The following is a 24,532-nucleotide window of genomic DNA, read 5'->3' as shown; positions in this document are numbered from 1 at the left end:
AAATCACAGTGCTTTTAAAAATCAATTCCCATTCCAACTTGTCTCCTTCCTCCTCTCCCATGGCCGCACACAGAACTGTTCCCTAACTCGTTGGCAGGCAGACAAGTAAGCAATGGACTGTATTGCATATTTTTAAGATACATTTTGTATGGGGTAGACCATTAAGTTCTACTTTATACACATTTATGGATATCACAAGCCATACATGAACTATCTAAGAGGTTTTAGTTCATCTGTTTTCAATGCAAAAGGGTTTAAAATAAGGAAGTGTTCACAAACATGCAAATTGTAGAATTCATGACCACCTCAAACTACTTGAGCAGATGTCTTTTTTAATAGTAATGTTAAATGATGGTGTTGGAATCGGAAATTGATTCTGAATAGTGCACCAGCTGCATTGCCTCTGTAATTCAGAAAATACTCAGTCAGTGGAAAGAACTAAATTGCAGCTTGGGACACAGCTTCAAATGTTATTGCATTCTTCAAAATGTATGCAGCTCTTCTTTTTTTTAAAACTTTTTTATACTTGATATGACCCATAATAAAAGGTTAGAGATGTTCCTTTTGATAACGAGGGACATCTGTATAGTCACTTGATAAAACAAATGTGACTATACCATTCATTCTGTACTAAAAACTTCTTTATTTAGTGTGTTGCTTTTAGGACAACATTCTATCACTGTTCATATCATGGTCATGAGTATAGATTATCATTGAAAGTTTTACGCAAGAAGTATGTTTTTTTCAATCTTTTTGCTGCAAATAAAAATATCACTTGTGAGCAGATTTGCATGTCTCAGACAGGTCTGCAACCCTGCTTTTCACCATTATTTCTTAGCATACTATGCTTCCACTGCAGCCAGGGATTATGACATGCACATGAGCACACAGTGTGTCACTTTTTGCTTCTTGTCCATTTTAACATGGCCCCTATAAGCTTACAGTATGGCTGCTTTATTAAACAGCTTTTCAGCACAGCCAGTAAACTTGGTACTGTACTATTATATATATATATATTTTTTTTTTAGGACATTTATCTAATAGAAAATAGAAAATATGTCATGAAAATATGAAATGACCACTGTCTTTATTACTCCAGGCTTTCAAACTATCCATTGTTTTACATTTTTAATCACAGAACTTCCATTGTTGCTATTATGGATATAGTTTTAGGGGTAAACGTGTTTACAGATATCTCAAATTGACTCCAACACAGGAAGAAATATGTAAAGGTTAACTCCCTATTCAAATACTGGCTACTAGGTTAGTGAATTAGTGTCTTCTATAGTAACGCAGGTCACTACATTGTCCTCTCTTTAGCTCCTGTACTGTTCTGTCAAGTTTCATAACACAAATATATAATACATACAGAAAGATGCACAAGCAAGAACATCTGGGTGGTGTTTCTTCCCTAAGCCCACAAATAACATCCCGAGAAATGTATATATGTAATTACTACTAATAACTACTAACTAATAATTAATGTAGGAATCAGCACTCCTAGCACAGAGAGGCAAGCGTTATGTGTTGGTGCCGGGAACCCAGAGGAACCCCTATCCCTCATAATCAATAATAAACACTAGAAGGTGGGAACCCGCACTCAAAAAGATCAAAAATCAATCTCAGAATAGGAATAAGTCATTTACTGAATGTCTAAACAATGACACACACTGTGGAACACCAGAACAAGTCATACAGTCAGAGCTCAGAGACAAAGTGCATAAGTGGCATAATGACATGTGCAACAGTGAACCATGATAATCAATACTTATCTCAGCTTGATGTCTATGCTCTGATGTACAGTACACTCCACAGAAGTAGAGAATAAACTGGAAAAGGAGCAGCTGGTAAAAAAGGTGGGTAAAACTTGGGCAGACAGACAAAAGCAGAAAAAGGGGGAGGTTAAATGACAAAAACTGGAAAAGGGGGGGGGAATAAGGACAAGGGGGCACATACAAATACTAAAACAATGGCCCACAGAAGCCCCGTTCCCAGAGGTTCTACATAACCATAGTACTTCCCTTTATAGATCTCCTATATATATATATACCCAGCTATGTTTTACCAACAAAGAGGAACAACAGCACAGACTACTAGACAGGAAAGTCTAGAGCAGAGAAATCACACCATAGATGTAGAGCATACTGTAGGAATCATAGCAACTTCCATCATGGGATCCGATCAGGAGAGAATGCGGCCTCTAGTGAGTTAGTGTCTTCTATCGTATCGTATGTCACTACATTGTCCTCTCTGTAGCTCCTGTACAGCACTGCCAAGTTCCATCACAAATGTATAATAAATACACAAAGATGTACAAGTAGGAACATCTGAGTGGTGTTTATTCACTAATCCCACAAATAACATCATGAGAAATGTAGTTATACAAAGGTACAGTATTCGCCCACTGTGTAGTCTGTAAACAAACTAACCTGAGTTACATTGAACTGTATTCACACTGCCAAGGCACAATAATACCATAGAAACAGGATTGGATTCACTCTGATTATTATGATATTTATTCTTGCCCTTACATACGTAGGAATCTGGGGGCAGCTAAACCTGTATGTATATCTTTATTTATATAGCGCTATTCATGTACAATGCGCTTCACAGCAGTAATACACATACAGTAATGGGAATAAGCGCTTCAGATATAAAAGTAACATTAGAAAAAGGAGTCCATGGCCCAAAGAGCTTACACTCTAAATGCTAAACCTGTTCCATATTTATAATTGGATGCTTACATAGATTATTCTTATTCGGGTTAACGGACCCGAAAAGCGCGATATCGTGTTCATTTTACTGCCGGTGCAATGCCAGATCTATCATATACAAAGGGAGCTGCGATAAGTCTTGCATTAAAAGTTGCACTGCAGATTGCACAGATTAACAATAAACTAAACATACAAGTGTTTACGTCGCAAATTGATAAATAGTGCAATAAAATGTGAAAATAACCCAGTGAGTATGAAATAAACACTGATATCTTATCTACTGCTGCACCATGGAAATGAATCCTCTGGGATGTGTGCCTCATGTAGAGAAGGAAACACAATGCCAAAGATAGTGCATTAACATTTACTTGGCATGAAACAAATAACACAAAGGGGAAATGGAACACTCACACTTTCCCCAGTTAAATCGCAAAGAGTGACTCTGGGCGCACTCAGCCCTACTCCAGACTCAGCTCCTTGGTGTTTATGTGCAGACGGGCACTATTTTCTCCTGATCACATCTCTCGAATCGGGTGATTCTCCGCCTTCTTCGCACGTCCGCCAATCAGAATCCTCACAGAGTGGGTACGGTGGCCTCAGTAGCTCAAAACCCGACGCATTTCGTCCGTGTGTCGACACGCCCAGGGTCACTCTCTGCGTTTTCACTGTGGGGAGAGTGTGTTCCATTTCCGCTTTGTGTTGTTTGTTCCATGCCAAGTGAATGTTAATGCACTATCTTTGGCATTGTGTTTCCTTCTCTACATGAGGGTTTCCAGGAGCACACATCCCAGAGGATTCGTTTCCATGGAGCAGCTGTAGATGAGATATTAGTGTTTATTTCGTACCCACTGGTTATTTTAAAATTTTATTGCACTGTTTATCAATTTGCACCGTAAACACTTGTATGTTTAGTTTAGTAGTCAATTTGGTTTTGGGAAACCGCAGGTGCTTAGGCAGCATTTGATTTGGTCACTTTTACCATATTATTTGTTGCGCTTTTTTGTTTTTTTCACAGATTAACAATAGCACCCTTTCATAATGGAAGCTACATCTGTACATGCATATGTATATAACATATTCTCATTAGTGAAACACAACATAAGAAAGAAGCAACAAGTAAAAACAAGAACAAGTAGAAAATCTCACCTAGTATATGTAAGTGGATGGCACTCAGCATTGGGCATCGGAATGAATAACCTGTGAGAACACGAAGTGGGGAAAACCATTTAATATCTAAGCACTACTATTAGATCATTGTAACAGGGACTTATCATTGTTTAAATAAGCAGCCTCATAGCTCTGAAAATTCAGCAGAGAGAGAGTTAATTGCAGCAACTCAATTAACTAGTCTCCACCTGGACTAATGAGGAATCTGAGAAAAGCCTGATGTGAGAAACAGGAGAGAGATTTCCTTAGCTCATATTTGGGCTGACAGAAGGAGTGAAGCCTGCACATAGACACTGTCTTGAGCACAAAGGCTGTGCTGAGATCAAGACATCCAGATACCCAGAGACCTATATTTCCTGGGCACAGAGGACTCAGGAACCTGCCAGAGACTGACATGGAAGGCACCTGCTTATGGTACTTCCTGAGACTTTGGGGTGATAGGCTGGTAATGGGAATATCTCTCCAGTCCTGCAGATAGGGTTTGGGGAAGTAAGTTAGCCCTTACAAAGGGATAGGGGCTTGTTATTTTGTTGTTTTTTTATGTTTTGCCTGGATAAAGGAACAGGCTCAATAAAGCCAAGATATAATTTCACCCTAAAACAGTCTCAATTTGCATACCTTTGCATACATCTTTATACTGTATTACGGTACTGTATATAAGATCCTATTCACTATATCTTAATGATGAAATTGAAATGTTGAAATGTTGCCTGAAGACACAAATAATTATATACTGTGGGCCCATATTTTGTAAGCAGGGCTATTTCATAATACACGTTCCGAAGCTGAACGACACCCTATGGCCCTTTCAACTAAATATAATAAAGGAGAGATAAGATACCAACTGTAATGTTTCTTGTGGGCTTTTATTTGGGGTGGCACCTGAGTATCATGTTTCATTGATTGGAGGAAGTAATATGGTCTCATAGGCCAATGTTATTATTGTTATCTCTTAAAATAAAATAAATGTAACGTATGTCATGATTCCGTAAGTTTAAACACTTTATAAGTATTCTATGTATGTTTTAATACTTCATTATAAAAATAAAACATTTAGAACTGCATTGTAATGAGTCAAATAATGTAGTATTTTATAAAGCGTGACTTGGGTAATAAGTTACAATAAATGGAACAATAGTTTGTAGTATTTGGGGGCTCACTTTCAGATACAGTATGCAAGGTGTTATTATTACACACATCATTTTTTTCCAGGCAAGTATACAGAAGCAACTTTATTAATCCTGAAACACTGCATCTTTAATCAAAACATATCAAATCAAAGTGTCATTTTTATTCAACTGCAGCATTTGTTTATAATAGCAGAGTGAGCTAAAGTTTCCCAATGGAAGACATTTTGGTCCATATTTGCTAAGCGGTTTTCTGCCAACAAGACACCTTCCAGTGCTGGAAGGCATCTTACTGACTTGAATTTGTAATCATCAGAAGTTATCTGTCTGCTCTTATGTTCATGTATTAATAAATACCCTTTTTATTGGCCATTTGCCTCCAGCCCTATATTTGCTGTGATCAGCCTGCTCTCCGGATCTCCTGTTAAATTTGACCATGGACTGGAGTATGGAAATATCAGTTGTAGAAACTATTGCAGATTGCAAGTTTGTACCGTTGAACAATTTTAAATGTACAACTCCTGCACCAAATTTATTATTGTTTGCTAATATTGTAAACATGTGAGTGCTCATAGTATCACAAGCTGTACTACTAGTGTATTTTGGCATTATTATAAAGTCATTAGAATCCACTTACGTCTTCTCCAAAAATATTTTTTTTAATCCGCAGTTTCCTTTTCGTATTCGGATCTCGGCACAGTGACAAATAATTTAGGTTTGCCAAAAATAGTGTCAATATGATGATCTGTGAGGAATCTTGTGTTTCTTGGCAATCTCTGATTCCCCAACAGTGATATCAATCCCATTTCTGGTAGCTTATAAATACTTTCTCATAGGGAAGTTAAATTCTAAATAAGTAAAAAATCATATTTCATGACGAAAGTAAATAAAAATCATTTGCTACATTCTTTTGCTTTTTTTTTTTTTTACTTTTTGATGTAGATGATGTGCATGCTGTTTATTCAAATGCATCCATCTTTATTTTATTCATAGTTCTAATGGAAAGTCTGTGTCATGGTCTGAACCAGGTGGAAGACAAGTACAGAAGGGACAACACATGTGGCACAGACTATCGGTGCACGTAAAGAGCAAGGAGACAGGATCAAATCAGACAGCCGTGATCAAGCCCCTAACCAAAGGCTACCAGGTTCACAACAAGAGCCTCACATTTTCAGATATAAGCACTAACACTTTGTACAATGTGGAGGAGGAAGAAGAAAATGAGCCAGTAAGGTTCAACCCATCTAACAGCCCTTCCATGGTGGTACACAGGCGCTTGACTGCAACTCCTCCACCCTCTCAAGAATTAGAGGAGGAATCATTGTACTTGTCTGAACAAGTCTCCATGAGCCTGCCGCTGCAAAAGTCTATCATGGACCAGCTGCACGGTGTGATCAATACATTTGCGACCGGCATTCCTGACTTCAACGCAATTATTCCAATGCCTGGCCCAGGGAATGGAGTTGGATCCTTGTATCCACCGCAACTTCAGCTTCCACTTCAGATGACAACCTTCAACGAAAGGATGGACTCGCCACCAGAGGAGGTGGCGAGTGAAAAATTAAACCTCCTTCAGGATTACATATATGATAACACAGATCCCCCTCAAGAAGATCTGATTCCCAGCAAATTGGTCTTGGAGGATTCACCTGCTTTGACACCTCCATCTCCTTTTCGGGATTCGGTAGCTTCAGGTAGCTCTGTGCCTAGCTCACCTGTGTCAGAATCAGTGCTCTGCACACCCCCAAGTGGGACATATGCTTCAGTCATGTTGAAGGAATACAAGCAAACATCATCCACGTTGTAAACTACTGTATATCTTTTCAGTAATGATCAAGCAACAGAGGGCATGCCTGTTGGCCTGGGCAATCTAAAGGACAAACATGTACTTCATGAGTGACAAGAAAGATAAAAGCAAATAATAAGTGTCCTGCACTAAAAATTACCTTTACGAGGGCTCCAAGTCTTGACATCTGTGTGTATTTATTCAATGTACAGTATTACAAGTGAGACAGATACAAGCACAAAATCATAAACTAAATCTAGAAAAAGTATAAATCTATTCTGAAATACACCATGAGCGTATATAGTTGAAATACTTTACCATGAAAAACGATATCATGGTGAATGGGGTAAGATGATTTGCTAATAGAACTCTATTAAGAACGGAAGACAATATTGCCATTTAAATTAAACTAATGAAGGTTATGTACAGTATATGGTTAGAATTGTGTGGGTCAGTCTTTTGAAATACTGGACTTGACCCCTAGAATATAACACTGCTTTTCATTTTTTGATTTGCAGAGAAATGTAGAGTATATTCATAGATTTTATTTAAAGTGATCAGATTTGTATACATTGTTTTCTCTTGTTGATTTAAAATAAGAAGAGATCAATCTATGTAACAGAGAGTAAAGTGAGAAGCTAATTTTATTTAATTTTTATGTTTTTCGAATTTAATGAGGGCTTCAATATTTTTGTACAGAAAAGTGTTAGCCACTTGGCTGAACTGTTATTGGGAGTGATGTATCAAAGGCAAATTTGAAGCAAATTGCGTCATTATCATCTTGCGTTAATGTACTGTACTGTATCAAGGTCCTTTCTCCAAGTTTTGCACCATGTGTATCAACTTGCAATTCTGGAAATGTCAACATGGGGAGCTAGGGAAGAGTTTCGTGGTGCACACGTTATCACGAGATCTATCAACTGCTGCATCTGTAAGTCACTGTTATATATTGCATTTGCATCAGCAAAACATCCACCAAGTTTAAAGTGATGTGAACTTCTCATTGCACTTTCTTTACATTGATACATCACTCTCACAAAATGTGACCTGTAGCAAACAATATATTAAAATTTTCTTTTTTTTCTAATAATATATCGCATACGTAGTAGACAACTTTTTAGTTGCTCAGCTCATGTATGTATATAAAAGGCAGTAAAGTGTTCAGGAAAAGCGAAAGCAACAACCATGTATATTTATACTAAAGTAATTTACTTACAGTATACTCAGACTTACTGCCTTCTAAATATTCATTGTGCACAGCCAAAAAAACGATCTTCTATGGATGTATTGTATTGTGCGTGGTTGTTGCACCAACTTTGTCATGTATTGCAGTGGTTCTTAAACTCTGGTCCCTGGGCCACCCATGGTCCACAATGACTTTAGTGGTGCCCCCAAACCCTTGAAATTGATTTCTGGTAGCTTTACCTTGAAGCTTATAGATTTTCTGTCATATTTATACTGGCTTATGACATACTGCTTCTCAAACACTGGTGCATTATACAGTATATATAGATATATGTGGGGCTCTATGTATCGAGAGGTATGTGTGCCCTGACCGTGACATATTTATGAAGTGTATTTCTGATTTAGAATTTGACGCAAGCTGCACTAGTATTCTGCGCTAAAAGAAAGACTTACACCACCTTTAAGGTGCCGGAGAAAACCAACGAAGAAGACTATCAAGAAAAGTTGCGCACGGTGCATATTCTTTAACACCAATATGCAAATGTAACCCACCCTAACTCCTCCCACTTGCTCCACCAATCCCTCACCTTGTCGCAGACAGACGCCGAAGTCATCAAAAAAGGCGCATTTAATACATAGAGCCCATTGTATTTTTTGGAGTATGCTGATGATCTATGTCTGCGGGTGCGCCACACGGTTATTAACATTGAAGTGGTCCGCAACAAGGAAACATTTCAGAACTACTGCTGTATTATATTTGTGGCAATAAGGGGACATTTTTTGCTCGTGTTTTTACTTGATGAAAAACTTTTAGGAAACAAAATAACATGAACCATTATTTTAAGGTTGAAATTCTAGTTAAAAAAAAAAAAAGTAAGTGGAGCAATGTTTGCATTAAGGCAAAACTATTAAATAACACAAAGACTAACAACCCATCTTCCTTTTGAAAGCTGGGCCACAACAAATATATTAAGTTACAACCAGGAAATATACTTGGTTACTTCTCTTCTTTTTCTTCACAGTATCAGTGTTTTATCTGTATATTTAAACTATAGAAATGACTGCCACTGATAAATGCTCATACAAGTACTGTATATTATTGCTATTTTTTGTGTCAAGCTGTGTTTCAAGACTTGTATCTAATATTGAGTTTTTAAAAAAGAGTTGGGTATTTGTACACATTTTTCATATGCAGCTACTACAGCCTCCAATGTAAAAAGGAGCTTTGAGTGTCTTCAATAAGCTTGCAGAAACACAATTCTTTGGTATTCGTGTTTTTTTAAAAAAAAGTGTTCGCAATACAGTAAGTGTGCATAAGCTAACAATGACTGTAGAAATATTGCACATACAGTACCAGTATTTATTATAAACTTTAAACAGTGATTATGAACAAGAATATTTATACCTGTTGCAATTGTTTTGAATGGTAATACTTATTGTACAAGGTTAGAATCTTTCCCTATGGCTTCATGTGAACTAGCACAGAACAGGGGTATTCAACTCCAGTCCCCAAGAGATACCAACGGGTCGGGTTTTCAGGATATCCCTGCTTCAGCACAGGTGACGCAATCATTGGCTCAGTCTTGGATTAGCCATTGATTGAGCCCCCTGTGCTGAAGCAGTGATTGATATCCTGAAAACCTGACCCGTTGGTAGCTCTTGAGGACTGGAGATATCTACCCCTGATATAGAACAACCAAACCACATTTACCTCAGTGTTCAAATTTTAGACTGTCTTGTTTTCTAATGTTGCATGTTTTCTCCTCTTTTTTCCTATTTCAAAGTATAACAAAGTATTGTATTATCTATATTCTGCCAAGGAAATGATGTTGGTGTTAGTGAAATAAAAACAAAAAAAGGATACTTTTGGCATTGAGTGTTGCAGTCATTTTTATTGCAGACCTGTGGTACCTTTTGATTGTCTTGGGGACCACACTGTATGATATATGAGCAGATGAAGAATGAAAGCCAGCGATACATCCACATATAGAGTACTATAGCAGTTTAACATATCAATTATGCTATTTCATCATGAGGTTAATGAATGTAAAATACTCGTATTAAAGACAGAAAGTTGGAAATGCTTTAGATGTTTTTCATCTTTTAGGCTTATGTCTTTATCATTGCCACTACCTCTTTTGTATAACATGAGGCCATTTGTACTTTTTACACTAGCATTTGTTTCTTTTTACATCCAGTCCCCTGTATGGCATATACTGTATTTGTTTACATTACATTAGATACTTACTCAAGTTTCCTGACTGCAAACCCAGTGCAAAAGAATAGCACCTCATTTATCCAAGTGAAATACCCCATTGCTTTTTGTGGGATTCGTTTTCTGTGACACATCTAGTGCTGTTTTTTTTGCGTTGACTTTGTCCCAGTTTTGTAAATACATCCCCATAGTCTCTTAATCATGTGATCTTTCAACAACCCATTTTGGCCTGTCTTCTGAAATTTAATTGCATATACTGTATAGTACTGTACATGTTCTTTTTTTTAATTACAGGAATGGAACAGTATGGATACACTAACAATAACTAATGAATTAGGTACCAACATGGGTCCTTTGTTGATAGAACTTTGAGTACTGCATAAATTGCATTTTGTTTATAAGTTACCCTTCTATCTGGTGACTGATTACTGTAATTTTACAATACCACTCTGTGTATATATAAAACAGACTGTATTACATAAGTGAGTAGGCAGACAGTATTCCCCCATACAGATTCTTAAAGAATGAGAGTTTTAGCTTCAACTCTTGAGTGATAATGATGATGAATGGTCCAGTTTTCCGTCTCATCATGAAAGATTAGTCAAAATGATCATACTGTGTTCACCCATTTCATGTAGTGCTGCAATATTGCCAACCTGACTCCCAAGTCATCGTGAAATCCCTTGATCCAGTCCTTAGTTTGGTAACTTAAAACATTCTGTTTTCAGTAGTCCCACGTTTACAGTATATGGAATATGGAGACAAAGAACCAGAAATAGAATGCAACCACATGAGGACGCGGAGCTATCTGAAAATAATGTAGCTACTGTATGTAGCACATACTATCTCTCAATTGCTAATATCTCTTCACCTATGTGACCCAGTATAAGTGTACTTTCTTTGAATAAAATGAAGGGAAATAATAAATAAGTTGAGACGTGTGAAGCATCCAATAGTCTAATATGGCACTAAAATATCTCCTTTTTCATTTCAGATGGAAAACAGTTTAAAATATAATATAAAGTTTGCAGCACTTAGTAGCTGATGTCTGCAAAGACAGGTCACGTATGTACAGAAGTTGTAAACGGCGTTTTGTAACCAGATTTTATCCCCAGTTTGCGTGCTAAAAGCGGTGACTGTTAAATGATCTGTACTTCATCACTTATCTTTATTTCATCTGCTACAGTGATGAAATAAATCCCTCACATCATCAACATGTTTTTATGTGATAATGGGTTACTTGTAAATAAATATACTGTTTTCGCGGTTAGGCTCTTATTCAATATGCTGTGATGCTGTCTTACTTGTGTTTGAGAAGTAGTTCTGTTTACTATAAATAAATGAAGCTTATTTCCAGCACAGGGAGGCAGCATCATAGTGAAAGCATATTATAGAACAAGGGCCTTAGATTTCAACTGGAAATACACATGTATACTGATGCAGCGGCCGTTATTCGAACACTTCACGCGTCATGTACATCGGAATCCCGATTTGAAACCGCGGGATGAATTCCAGCCTTCCCGCACTAAGATGCGAGCGCGGCGAGTGCAGAAAAACGAATTTTAGTGTTCTGGCTATTAAAAACATGAAATTGACACAGTAGCACAGTAGCACAGTACTGTACACATTACAATTCATCCATTTTATTGCAAACGAAGAAACAGAATCCATGAAATTCGAACAAAACATCCGAGATAAGCGCGGGTGCCTGGGGCGATTGGCCGCGTTCATGCTGTGTGGGGAACAGCAGAGAACTCAAAATCGGCGCCGTGATGTGTTCGAATAACGGCCACTGCATCAGTACAGAGGATAATAGGTTTAAGGAACAGTGATTCACTTCAGTGTACATAGAGAAAGTGGAAACATTCTTTAACTTATTGTATCAGGAGTTTGGCCTGTCAAATGCTTGATAACAATTTGCCTTTTGTCAGAATGATTTTCTTGATAATGCTGTACAATAAAGTTATTTTTTAAAATGTATTATTAAGTGTGTCTTTGTTATTTGTTGCAAATGAAGATTAAAAAAGACAGTATACTAATTCTAATGACACATTTAAAAAAAATGTGTAATGGAGACCTACACGTTACTTGTTACTTGCCTGTAGTGCAAGTGGTCCAGCAATGCAATATTTTTTCCCCTCTGGCAAAACAAAGGTATTAAACCAGATATATCAACAATATGGCAATTGTGAATTGTATCATTCTTCCCCGGTCTGAGCCACCTGATTTGTAGGGCCAAAGTCAAAAATTTACAGTAATGTGTTTAATGGATCAAATATGGGTAATTACAATTTGTTAAACTTACATTTTTATTAAAGATTTTATATATATATATATATATATATATATATATATATATATATATATATATATATATGTAGAAGAGTGACCTAAGCGCAAATATGACAGGGAAGAGAGAAAAACACAAAAGGGGGATCATAGGGCAGTATATCTATAAATGCATAAATATTAAGATGGTAAGATATGCGCTTACACTGATCAGATAAGTAAGAGCCTGTAATCCTCTCAGGGACTCACGAACGTAGCTGTATAGGGCTTGTTTGTATACTGCTAGGTCTTCCAGAATTCTTCTTCACAGGCAATCAGCTGCAGCTACTCCAGGTGCTCCTTGTCTCAGGCACTCACGTCTCACTATGGATGAATCTCACAAGAGGGGGGGGGGGAGGGGGAGGTGGGGAGGAAATAATGGAAGGGAACAAAATGTGTAAAACCTTTTAATCTAAAAAAGACTTAGTAAAATATAAGTGATCAACTCACATTTTGTGAGAAAACAACAGGCAGTAGAGAGTGTTTAGCGAGTCTCTCACACTCGTGTAGAATCGCAGGTTACCAGTCCTCTCCGCAGTCTCAGTGACTTCCGTACCACGTGATCGGCCGTGGCGTATGACGCTGCGTGTGACGCGGCCCGGCTCTCGCGATGTTAACAGTCTGTCAATGCAGGGGATCAATGCCGGAACTCCTCGTGAGTGTCTCACACAAGCTTCTCGGCGTGTCTCTCTCTCTGCTGCTAGTCCAAGCTGGCCCTGCAAAATCTGCAGAGAGGGTGAGTAATATAAGCAGGTTGTAATTACCTTGGTCTTTGGCAGCATGGGGGTCATACTGTATATACAGTATTTTGGGAGGGGCTGTTTCGGTGGAGTGTGCAGTGCAGAAACCAGATTGTAGAGAATCTAGGAGAAAATAGGAGGTAAAAAAGTGGGGCAAGCGAGAGAAAACAAAGCATTCAAGGAGTAAAAGGCAGGAGGCAGACAGAGCAATAGTTAGAGAGATAACAGATGGTGATCTGAGTAGAGAGTCAAAGAGGCGATGTGGATTAGACTTGGGAGTGTTAATTAGTGAAGAAAAGTAAGTTTGTTTAGTCTGGCAGAGGGAAGTGTTTAAACAGGATAGGATTCATTTGTAAGGAAGGAAGTCTGTGCGAGTATGAGATTTCTTCCAGAGGCTTTCAGAGGAGCGAGTGCAGGTGTGTAGCATGCCTACAGTTAATGAAAACTTAGCCAGGGTCTGCGGTTAGAAGTGCAAGAATGGCAAATAAGGAAAGGGGCATGTAGATCAAGAGAGGAGGATAGGACAGAGTTATAGTTTATGACCAGGTTGTCAGAGTCTGTAGTTGAGCAGAGAGAGGATAGCAATGAGTGCAAATTGGAGTCAAGAGCCAGTAGATTAAATGAGGGCATGTCTCTGCTGAAACAAGGGGTAGATAGAGGTAGAGGAGGGGAGAACTGAGAAAGAGAAAATGAGATGAGATGATGTTCAGCAAGAGGAAAGGGGGAAATGAAGAAATCATAGAGAGAGAGAAGATTTGGGGGGAAACCAGGTCCAGGTAGTCACCATCCTTATGGATCCTGGCTACAGTCCATTGGTGAAGGCCAAAAGAAGAGGTTAGAAATAGAAAGCAGGAAACTCAAGGTAGAGAGGGGATATCAATATGGCAGGAGAGAAAGAAGGAGAGCCAGGATTCAAAGTCAGAGAGAAAGACAGAAGGGGAGGAATATAGGTAGGGCGATGGATGACCGCCACGTGGAGAGGGACAGGAGAAAAAAGCTGGACAGTGTGAGCCTAAAAGGAAGGAAAATAAAGAGAGGGAGGAATAGGAAGGGTTCGGTAACAGCAAATTGTGGAGAGGAAGAGCCTCACGCCTCGACCCCTGCCATCAAAGCGTAGTGTGGGAGAAGCAAAGACCACCATGAGAGGGGGCAGCTTCCAGTGCAGAGTCAGACGGAGTGAGTCAAGTCTCGGTTATAGCAAAAAGGAATAGAGAGTGAGGGAAAAAGAAGACATGTATAGATAGGAACTTGTTAGAAATATAGCAGTCATTTCAAAGGACATAGGAGAAAGTGAGAGGGGAGGGAGGTTGACAGGGGATAGGTGTGGGGTAAGAGGGGATAACACCACGATTAATAGAAGTTGGATATGAGAGGCGGGGACAAAAACACGAAGAGATACAGTAGAGGCAACTCTTATTCGAACAAAAACCAGTGGCAATTCCCCAAAAAAAACAGGAAACACCCAGGTACATTCTGAATACATGCCTTAAACTTTCCTTAAACTAGCCCCAGCATTTCTGCATTGATTAATGGCCTATCAGATTAACAGCGGGGGTCCCTGGCAGTCCCATTCAAACTGAATTGGACTGCCAGGGATCCCTGCTGTGTTAATCCTATGGGTCGTTAGTCAATGCAGAAATGCCTTAAACGTGCCTCAAACTAGCCCAGAACATACCCAGCACATACCCAGCACATACCCAGAATGTAACCCGGCTAGTTTACGGCAAATGTTACAATAAACGTTGCCTCTACTGTAAAACATGGACTAGGATTGCAAGAAAAATCCCTAGAAGCAAGAAGAAGCATGGAAAGAAAGCGGATGTGTGAGAAAAATAAGAAACAACTTTTTATTCGAGTCCTGTTAGCGCTGAAACCATGGAATTTGCAGCATATTACATTACAGGTAACTGTTGTTGCTTTTATATTCATCAATCAAAAATAGTAGTTTAAAAATGGCAGCCGAGTTTAGTGCCTGTCAGCTTTTGTCCACATGTTGGGTTTAACATGTTTTGCCTTGTTAAAGTTAGAAGTATCATGTTCCATGACTTGCATAGATGTTAGTAGAAGTCTAGTCTTAATACTTAAGGTATTATACTTAAAATGCTGGCAGTTAAGTACTGTAGCTAAATTAAGCAGCATGTACAGTACATTACATGCATAGCTTGAACTGCATGGTCATAATACAGCATTGCTATCAATTAATTAAGAGGACTTCCTATAAAACCTCTGAATCCCAGTGAAAGGTCTTTGAAATCTAACCTTTCACTTGCTCCAAGCTTTTGTACAAATTGCTATTTTGGTATTTACAGAAATTGATGGCTTTGATATGTATCATTTGTTTCTGCTTATGGCCAACTTAAATGTGTTAAATTAATTTCATTTGATGCAGCTCAATGGCAAGAGTGTTTACATCACCTCAGGTCAGGTACAGTTTTGTAATGCTACTGAAAATAATTGATTGAGATGAAGAATGCAACATAACCTATTAGAATACTGTATGTCCATTGCTTTGCAGCACTTCTACAAATTGATATTCCACAAACAGCAAGCTGATGCACGCAAAATAAACAATGGGGTTTCCTTGGGGGCTTAATCAAAAGTAAGAGGCATGAGGCATTTCAAGTATTACTCATTAATCAAAGTCTCCAAACTGCACAGCCAGTGCATAACTGGTGCAAAAACACTGCACCTGATTTAGCAAAGAAAAAAAATCCCATTGGTTGGAATGGATTTTTTTTTTTAATGAATCTGGTGCAGTTGATTTGTCCCTCCTTTCCTGCAGTGAGGCCTATAAGATTTCACCAGTTCTTAGAATCCTCTACCACTCTCTTCTAGCTACCTTTTGCACTTCCATAACCACTCCTCCGTAACAGCAATAATAAATCATTAGAGCCTCTTCCTGGAAGCATTTAGAGAAGGAAACTACTTGATAGCCCTTAAAATCATTGATTTTTGGGGAAGTGAGCACCAAGATTTAGTCAGAAAAGAGGCCTCAATGTTCTCCCAGGAATCAGTCAATGTACTGTAAAGAAAAAAATGTAAGATGCGTCAATACTGAGAATTTTTGCACAGACTCTACTGTTATCAGCTATGATAGATTATCTTGCCAATTTAATATGGGATCATTTTGGATTTATGCCAAAATAAAAAAAACAGTATAAGAGTTAGCCCAACCAAATTAGATACTCACTGGCACAAGTCAGCATAATGTTGAAAACGTATACTTTATTTAATCTTCAGATGAGTGCAAAGGCAAGTAGAGTGACCTTTCAGGTAACATGAACCTTTCTTTAGCAAGTGGTACAAAGATATAATACCCCCACTGCAGCTATATATCCCCCATGTATATGCTACCTCATAATGCATTTCCACAACGTGTGTTCAAGCATGAGTTTCACCATGCGTTCCAACAATCATTCCACCATGTGTTACTGCAGTTGTGGCATGATAAAGTCATATGCAATGGCTGAAGTGCTATGAAACTCAAAGTGGAATAGAAAAATAAGGAAGTCAGGTGGGAGGAGTCTGACAACATTTTACACCACACAAAAATTAAAACAACCCAACAGCGAAACCTTAACTCAACAGATGTGAAAAAATAGCAAAAATACTAGAAATGTACAGAAGACCGAAAACCAATATAACATTACACATAAAAATAATCAATAATATACAATTATCAATACAGTGTATATTCAAAATTTAATAAATTAAATAATAACCCCTTAGATGGAATAAGTCTATTTTGAGAAAAATAACAATTTTAAATAACCATTATAAAGAAATTAACCTTTTCTAGGAAAAATACTGATGTAGGCAACAGTATTGCACCCTATTCACACAATAATGTGTTTCTACTAGTGCATCTTTTAATGCGTTATCATGCAATTAGCTGCTAGAGATGAGCGAAAGTTTAGCAGAAATTCAAATCCACTATGGATTTGCAAATTCCATTCAGCCACAGATTAGTCTTAAGACGCCAGATTCAATTTTTTACAAATCCTCATGTGGGTCATTGCTTCTTTAATTATTGCAACATCAGGTATTATAAGACTGATTAATGTAACATACATTATAGCAGTGACCCAGCAGGTTCTATGTTTTTACTGATATACCCACCATTCCTTTCTCCCCCGAGTAAATACTTTCAAAAAGCTCTCTGTTTACATGCAGGACTCCCCGTCCCAACAGGCATGTGATTGGCCGTATGGGCCGTCGCGTCATAGCTGGGAGGATACATTACCTCCCTTGCAATCACAAAGTGAAATTCAGCTTGCTGTGTTTCAGGCTTACGTGCCCTATGCTAGTTAGAAGGGTGTGACGCCCCCTGAGCTTCCGATTGGCCCGAGCAACATAGCGTCATAGGATTGGACAGGGAATTGTGGGTATTTAAGTATGCGATCGTGTAGTGATATTTTCTCTTTGATAAAGCGTGGGATACCACGTGAAACGCGTTAGCGTGTCCTTTTGGCTGTTTTTATTATGCCCCCAATAAATTTTTGCACCTAGTTTTTGCAGTTTGCAGTTTGTGGTCTCACATCTATCTTCAGCAGCAGCAGATGCACCGCCGTTTTTCCTGCAATTTGTTCAGTAAATCAGAAAACCTCTGTTGCAGAGAGGTACAAAAGCATATACTGCTGCGGCCGAGTTTATTCGTGCATTTGCCCGTTCTCGGCCGCAGCAGTAACCTGGCGCGCGCCGGAGGGTGCCGGGCGCGCGCCGAAGCAGCGGAAGAGCGCCCTCCGATCGGGGCGCTCTCCCTCCCGCTGCCGGGTACGCCGGGTCCCCCGGAACCACCTGCCGCCGTCCCCCACATCGCGGGACACCAGGGCTCCCTCGGGGAGCCCTGGACGCGCGTGCAGGGGGCGCAGGCACCCGATGACGCATGACCGCGCATCGGTGATGCGCGGCACGCTGAGGGAGTGCGGCTAGCACGCCGGGGCATCCCCCGGCTTGCGGTGCTAGCCGTGCTGCAATAAAGTGTGTCGGTAGTGTACTGTAAGGCAAGCAATGTTACAAGTAGTGCCCAAAACAATGTAACGCACAACATACTGTAGTTCATATTACTAGGTACAGGAATGAATAACTGTTTTTACCACAAATGATCAGGTCACAATTATAAAAATGGTTGCTAAATGGTTAACATTAACCGCTCATCCTTTTTTATTTTTATTTATTTACTTTAGATGAAATGACATGGTGCATAAGGATTAGTAATGGAAGCACAGAATATCAAAGAAGATACAGAAGATTCCTCCTAAACTGCACTCTATGTATTGAATATTTATTTTTAATTTGGAACAAACTTAGGGCCTCATGCAGTAAGCGACGATTATGTGAAATCGGCAAGCTTATCGATTAGTCATGTTATTGGCGTTTTTCCCTCTCCGTATGCAGTAAGTGCCGAATACATTCAAAATCAACCCGAAAACAAATCCGCCCACTCTCACGATGATGAGCCGATCACACACAGGTGTATCGGCGTGCGTGGCGGGGTGCTGTTAGGTTGCACAATCACAAATCTTGCTGAATCAGGCGAAACAAGCATGTTTTTGATTGCGCGCCATATTTAAAGGCAACGTGTACTGCTAATCATTCTCTGTGTTGTTGGGAGTGAGAGAGAGAGAGAGACGCACAGAGCTGGACGATTGAACATTTGCATATTGACTGAGAGACTTGTTGTGTATTGGGTGAGCTTTGTCCTTTGTTGTTTTGTTTACATCTTTGTCTTGTTTTATATGTGGAAGTGGGTCGTGTGATTGCCTGTACATTTATTGTCTGTTTTTTGTGAGTGCTGGAAGTATGCCCGCAAAGCGTGGGAAGAGTGATGCTGGTGGGAGTGGGAGTGCTACTCGTGGGAGTACGCGTCGGAGTGAACGTACTGTTCAGGGGAGTGATGTTGCTGGTGCACCGAGTGGTGTTGCTGGGAGTGGGAGTGCTGTTGCTGGGAGTGGGAGTGCTGTTGCTGGGAGTGGGAGTGCTGTTGCTGGGAGTGGGAGTGCTGTTGCTGGGAATGGGAGTGCTGTTGCTGGGAGTGGGAGTGCTGTTGCTGGGAGTGGGAGTGCTGTTGCTGGGAGTGGGAGTGCTGTTGCTGGGAGTGGGAGTGCTGGTGCTAGGAGTGTGAGTGCTGGTGCTAGGAGTGTGAGTGCTGGTGCTAGGAGTGTGAGTGCTGGTGCTAGGAGTGTGAGTGCTGGTGCTAGGAGTGGGAGTGCTGGTGCTGGGAGTGCTGCTGGTGGCGCAGTTGCTGATGGGGTGGATGGTGGTGGCGTGCTTGCTGGTGGCCAGCTTTTGGAGGCTCTTCCATTGGAAGAAGGAGAGTCCAGTCAGCACCAGCCAAGCTCTGACCCTAAACCTGCTCGGAAAAAACGTGTGGAGAAGCCACGTAATCCTCGCTTCAATGACCAGGAAAATAGGGCTCTTGTCACTGGCATTCTGGAGCACTATGACAGTCTCTATGGACATTTAGTAGGTAAGTGTAACTTTACATTTATTATTCAAATACATGTGATCCTAGGTCATCTGAGTTTTGTTCATATGCAAATATGGGTACACAATATCTTTCTATGTTCATTAGTGTGGAAACACAGCTTTTTATCATGCCTTACAAGGACAAATAAACACAGGCGGTCAATTTGCCAGAACTGCATACAATATGAATGCAACCTTGCTTACATGTATAGGTTTAGTAGTGAATGCTCATGTGCTGCACATATTACACATAAAACAGCATGTTTGCTATCACTTGGAACAGCTAGCAGTGTAGGAAACTGGTGCTTATATTATTATTCATTTACCTCATATCTTTTATATGTTTTTCAAGGGCGGACAAGTGCAGCAAGCAAAAAAGAAATGTGGGACACAATAGTCATTGGTGTCAATGCCTGTGGGAATAGTGTCAGGGACAAGTATCATTGTCGGAAAAGATTTGATGATATTAGGTCCAAATTGAAAAAGAAAATACAAGACCAACGCGTGCATGCTACTGGCACTGGAGGTGGGCCCACACCACAACGTCTCATATTGACTCCATTGGAGGAGCTGCTTCGGCCAAAATTACTTACCGTCGTCGTGGAAGGCTTGGCTGGTGACCGTGACATTGGAATTTATCCGTCACAATTTCCAGCAGGTGATAAATATTACTGTACTAGGCGTGTCGTTGCTTACAGTTATTTTGCATATTTACACTGCTTTTTATACTGTCTTCACAATATAAGCATACCTGCATCTATATATGTATATGTCTGATTCTGTATATATATATCTCAAAATAGACATATATGTAGTAGTCCTACTAAAAGCAGTAACTAATATAGCACGTGCCATTGCGTGCTCATTTACATGTGAATTCCCAAAATGCATAGCTGCAGTGGAAGCAATTGATGGTGGGCGAAGATGGGGAACAACAGGGTAGTACACGTGTAACACATGTTCATGAGAAATTATTAGTAGCTACAGGTACAGAACAGAAATATGTATCATATTATTGTGTATTTTATTGATTTTACTCCGACAAACATGACATTACTGCCTATTTTAAGCATGCATCAAAGAAATTGCATGTAACGGCCTACAAACATCACTGGCACTAACACATCTATAGTTGCTTATGAAAAGGTCCATTTTTGCTTTATGTCATATACAGACAGCATAATGAGGCACACGTATCATATGTTATGTCATTGTTTTCATAACTTAAACACTGCAGATGACTACTTAGCTCATCTACCATTGTGTTAAAGCAGCTGCAATTAATATCTCATCACAGCATACACTTCAACAGAGGGGGTGGGGTTCAGCACACACACTAATTACAGCCTCATTTCACGGTCAACTTAGTTCACACCATTTGCACCTGTTTCAAGTCATTGAAAGGTGTGGCTGATTAGGCTTTTTGGGGAAGGGAATACCTTTCTTACAACCTGAATAGCACAACTGAAGTTAATCACACTCATTGGAAAGCTTAACTCTAGCTACTAAATGCCCCAACAACTCATTACTTATCAAAGCGTACGTCACACATTAGTTCACTCATATCTATAGTTGAACTACTATGAAAGACACATTATCACACACTGCATGTGTTGTCTTGTTGAGTCACAGCCACATTCAGGTGTGCCACATCTTCGATTAATGTACCACACATATCCTCTACCAAAAACAACACTTTTTGCAATATGACCACCTTCATGATAACCATTGTGAATGGTCATCTCATGATAGTTATGTACATTATGATACTGATATCACTACACAACATATGATTTTTATGTACTCATTTAATCTATTTATCCTCACGCATTACTGCAGAAACATAGTATGTTGTATGTTAGGGAACTCAAAAATTCTAAGTACACAGGCATGTACAGTGTTATTACAACTATTTATGTTCACTTTCACACACATTTTCGGTTAAGGAACTGATGTTGTTAGTTAATCATAAATACAGAACATACAATAAGTGTTTGTTCAATATTTACACATGTAAATGTAAAACTTATGTTATTGTTATATATAGTTGCCCCTGGAGGACATGTGTCACCTGAGATGGAACAAGTGTCTTCACCTGGGTCAGCCAGCTCAACACTACTAGAAGGTGAGTGTATCATTTGCTGGCCATATAATATGTGCTCTTCTATATGTTATGTTGTCATGTGCATTATTTGTTTTGCACATCTTCTTTAAATAGGATTACTTAGTGTCAGTGAAAATTAAGTGTAAGGCAACATGTATTGTGTTAGTGATGTTAATTATCATGTAGGACTTCTGAGTTTAGAGCAACTTTTCATTCATTCATATTTCATACTGAGTCCAAACATTATTCGTAAGTCAAGGTAGTTTTTAATGAGGTTATAAAACGTATGCTAACATGTTAGGTGTTACTTAGGACACAGTACAATTACATAGTAACACAGCATACATTAACATGCCATTTAATAATGTGTACATTTCTTTTTAGAACATCATGGTGATGAGGATGATGAGTATGATGAGGATGACGCCACAGAAGAGACTGAAATACAATCATGTGACCATGAAGAGGTGCCAATAGAAACTGTTGTACCGCCAAATCGTCCATCAACTTCCACATACGATGCAATTGTAGCTTCAGAGGGAAAAATAGTGGACGCAGAAAATCGTCGCCATTCAGACATGATGACAGTGCTGGAAAGGATGATTGGACTGCAGGAAGAAACAGTATCACAATTGGCACATCTCCACAGAGTCTTCATTGAAGTGCCTAAACAGTTGCAAAAAATCAACACCTCATTCGAAGCATTAGTTGTTCAGCAAACACAAGCTAATTACTGGAGAATGACTAATGTACCACAATTCAACACCTCCCAGCCAGGATCTGTTCATGCAGGTCAGTTTTCACCACATTCATCTGAGATTCATTCACCAGGCCCAAATGTTACCGGTCAAGTAGCAGACATTGCTGTGCAGGTTCCTGATGACATCCTACCGCTGCCATCTGTACAAATTCAGCAGCAGACACCTACAAAGGAGGCGACAAAAACAAAACAAGACACACATGAAACAGACCAACCATCACTTGTGCAGTGTCTACCAACTTGCTCACATGTGTCACTGGGCACAAGCCCTGTCCGTGAACAGTCACTACCCAAAAGCCCTGTAGGTGAGTCGCTGCCCAAAAGCCCTGTAGGTGAATCGCTGCCCAAAAGCCCTGTAGGTGAATCACTGCCCACAAGCCCTGTAGGTGAGTCACTGGCCACAAGCCCTGTAGGTGAATCACTGCCCACAAGCCCTGTAGGTGAGTCACTGGCCACAAGCCCTGTAGGTGAGTCACTGGCCACAAGCCCCGTAGGTGAACAGTCACTGGCCACAAGCCCTGCCCGTGAAGTGCCAGAGGCCACTCAAAGTGGCTCTGTTGTGCCTAAAGTTGGTGGCAAAAGAAAAAGGAAAATTCAAGAGACAACAAGCAGGCCTGTTACTCGCTCGCAAAAGGAACAAAAAAAATAAATGTTATAATTCAGAAAATATGTGTTTGGCCTTGTTTTGTTGACTTCAGATTATCTAATTACTATTGTATGTATGCTGAAGACTGTGTTGTTTCCAAACTTTCAACTATGTTCTTGTACACGTGAAGTTTTGGAAATGTTAACACTCATAATTAATTGTGTTATAAATATTTATGTTGTAATCGTCTGTTCAGTAATGGTCCACCAGGAGCCAGTTGCTAAGTTTAGAGAAGCTGCCATTGACTTTGCAGCAAAACATTGCATTTGGGTGTGTTAATTGATGTAAGAATTGCATATGCATATTAGTCACATGCAATTATTAAAACACCTAAGTAAGTGCAAACATCTTTCTTGTACGTGTACAGCAGGATTATGTGTAAATTATTACTTACCTTTGCCTTGCTTGGCCATTGTAATTTTGTCCTTTAATCAGTTGTGTGTTCGTTTCTATAACATCTCAGAATGTATAATAATATATATACACACACACACACACACACACACACACTGAGTGAGTGTGAGTGTGAGTGTGTGAGTGTGTATATATATATATGTATATATATGTGTATATATATATGTATATATGTGTATATATATATATGTATATATGTGTATATATGTGTGTATATATGTGTATATATATATATATATATATATATATATATATATATATATATATATATATATATATATATATATATATATATATATATATATATATATAGTACTATATAAACTGGTATACACAAACTAATACACTTCATGCTTCCTTGTGAAAGCACACTATTTTAATAATACAGGCCTAATGTTTGAGAAATATCCTAAGTATGAGACTCTAACAGTATTGTGCTTAAACAAATGTTTATTACTTAATTCAATCATGTTTCTCACCATTTAAATAGGTTTCATACAAGGTATACTTAATGCCATCAATGTTGTGTGTACTCCTGCAATATAAAAAAAAAAAAAAAATATTATATATAAATATATATATATTTTTATAAGAGATATATTTATATATATATATATATATATATATATATATATATATATATATATATATATATATATATATATATACACACGTATTTAAACTCATGCAGACAGGGAGTTAACCAGACTTTCACATACACACAGAAATGTAAGCGGGGAAAAAACATTTCTTTTTGCAGGTGTGTTTTTACTGATATGCCTGGCTAAGAAATATTTTCACACACTGGTCTTTGTTAGTTTTCAAAAAAACACTATGTGAACGCATTCACAGTCTAGGGATGTTTTTCACAAACGAGA

The 24,532-nt window shown here is 38.9% G+C and overlaps 2 protein-coding genes across 4 annotated transcripts in view; both read left to right on the top strand.

The window, feature by feature from the left end:
• GRM1 (glutamate metabotropic receptor 1) overlaps window positions 1-12,143 on the top strand; it is a 511,900-nt gene extending 499,757 nt beyond the window's left edge. For 2 of the 3 annotated variants that reach the window (XM_075596537.1, XM_075596536.1), the window contains exon 9: window positions 6,002-12,143. In XM_075596537.1, the coding sequence (XP_075452652.1) occupies window positions 6,002-6,815 (814 nt within the window). In that variant the 3' untranslated portion in view covers window positions 6,816-12,143. The remainder of the gene's footprint in view (window positions 1-6,001) is intronic. The other variant, XM_075596538.1, reaches the window with a different exon arrangement.
• A 2,923-nt stretch (window positions 12,144-15,066) lies between these two features.
• LOC142492291 (uncharacterized) lies at window positions 15,067-23,243 on the top strand. Its single transcript, XM_075594963.1, has 5 exons — window positions 15,067-15,165; window positions 15,286-15,348; window positions 17,155-17,269; window positions 21,778-21,855; window positions 22,219-23,243. The coding sequence occupies exons 1-5, from the start codon at window positions 15,067-15,069 to the stop codon at window positions 23,241-23,243; spliced, it is 1,380 nt and encodes a 459-aa protein (XP_075451078.1).
• Window positions 23,244-24,532: the final 1,289 nt, after the last annotated feature.

The sequence above is a fragment of the Ascaphus truei genome, chromosome 4, assembly GCF_040206685.1.
Source record: "Ascaphus truei isolate aAscTru1 chromosome 4, aAscTru1.hap1, whole genome shotgun sequence".
Classification (NCBI taxonomy): domain Eukaryota; kingdom Metazoa; phylum Chordata; class Amphibia; order Anura; family Ascaphidae; genus Ascaphus; species Ascaphus truei.
The sequence above is the reverse complement of the archived record's forward strand: the minus strand, read 5'-3'. Positions and strand labels throughout refer to the sequence as shown.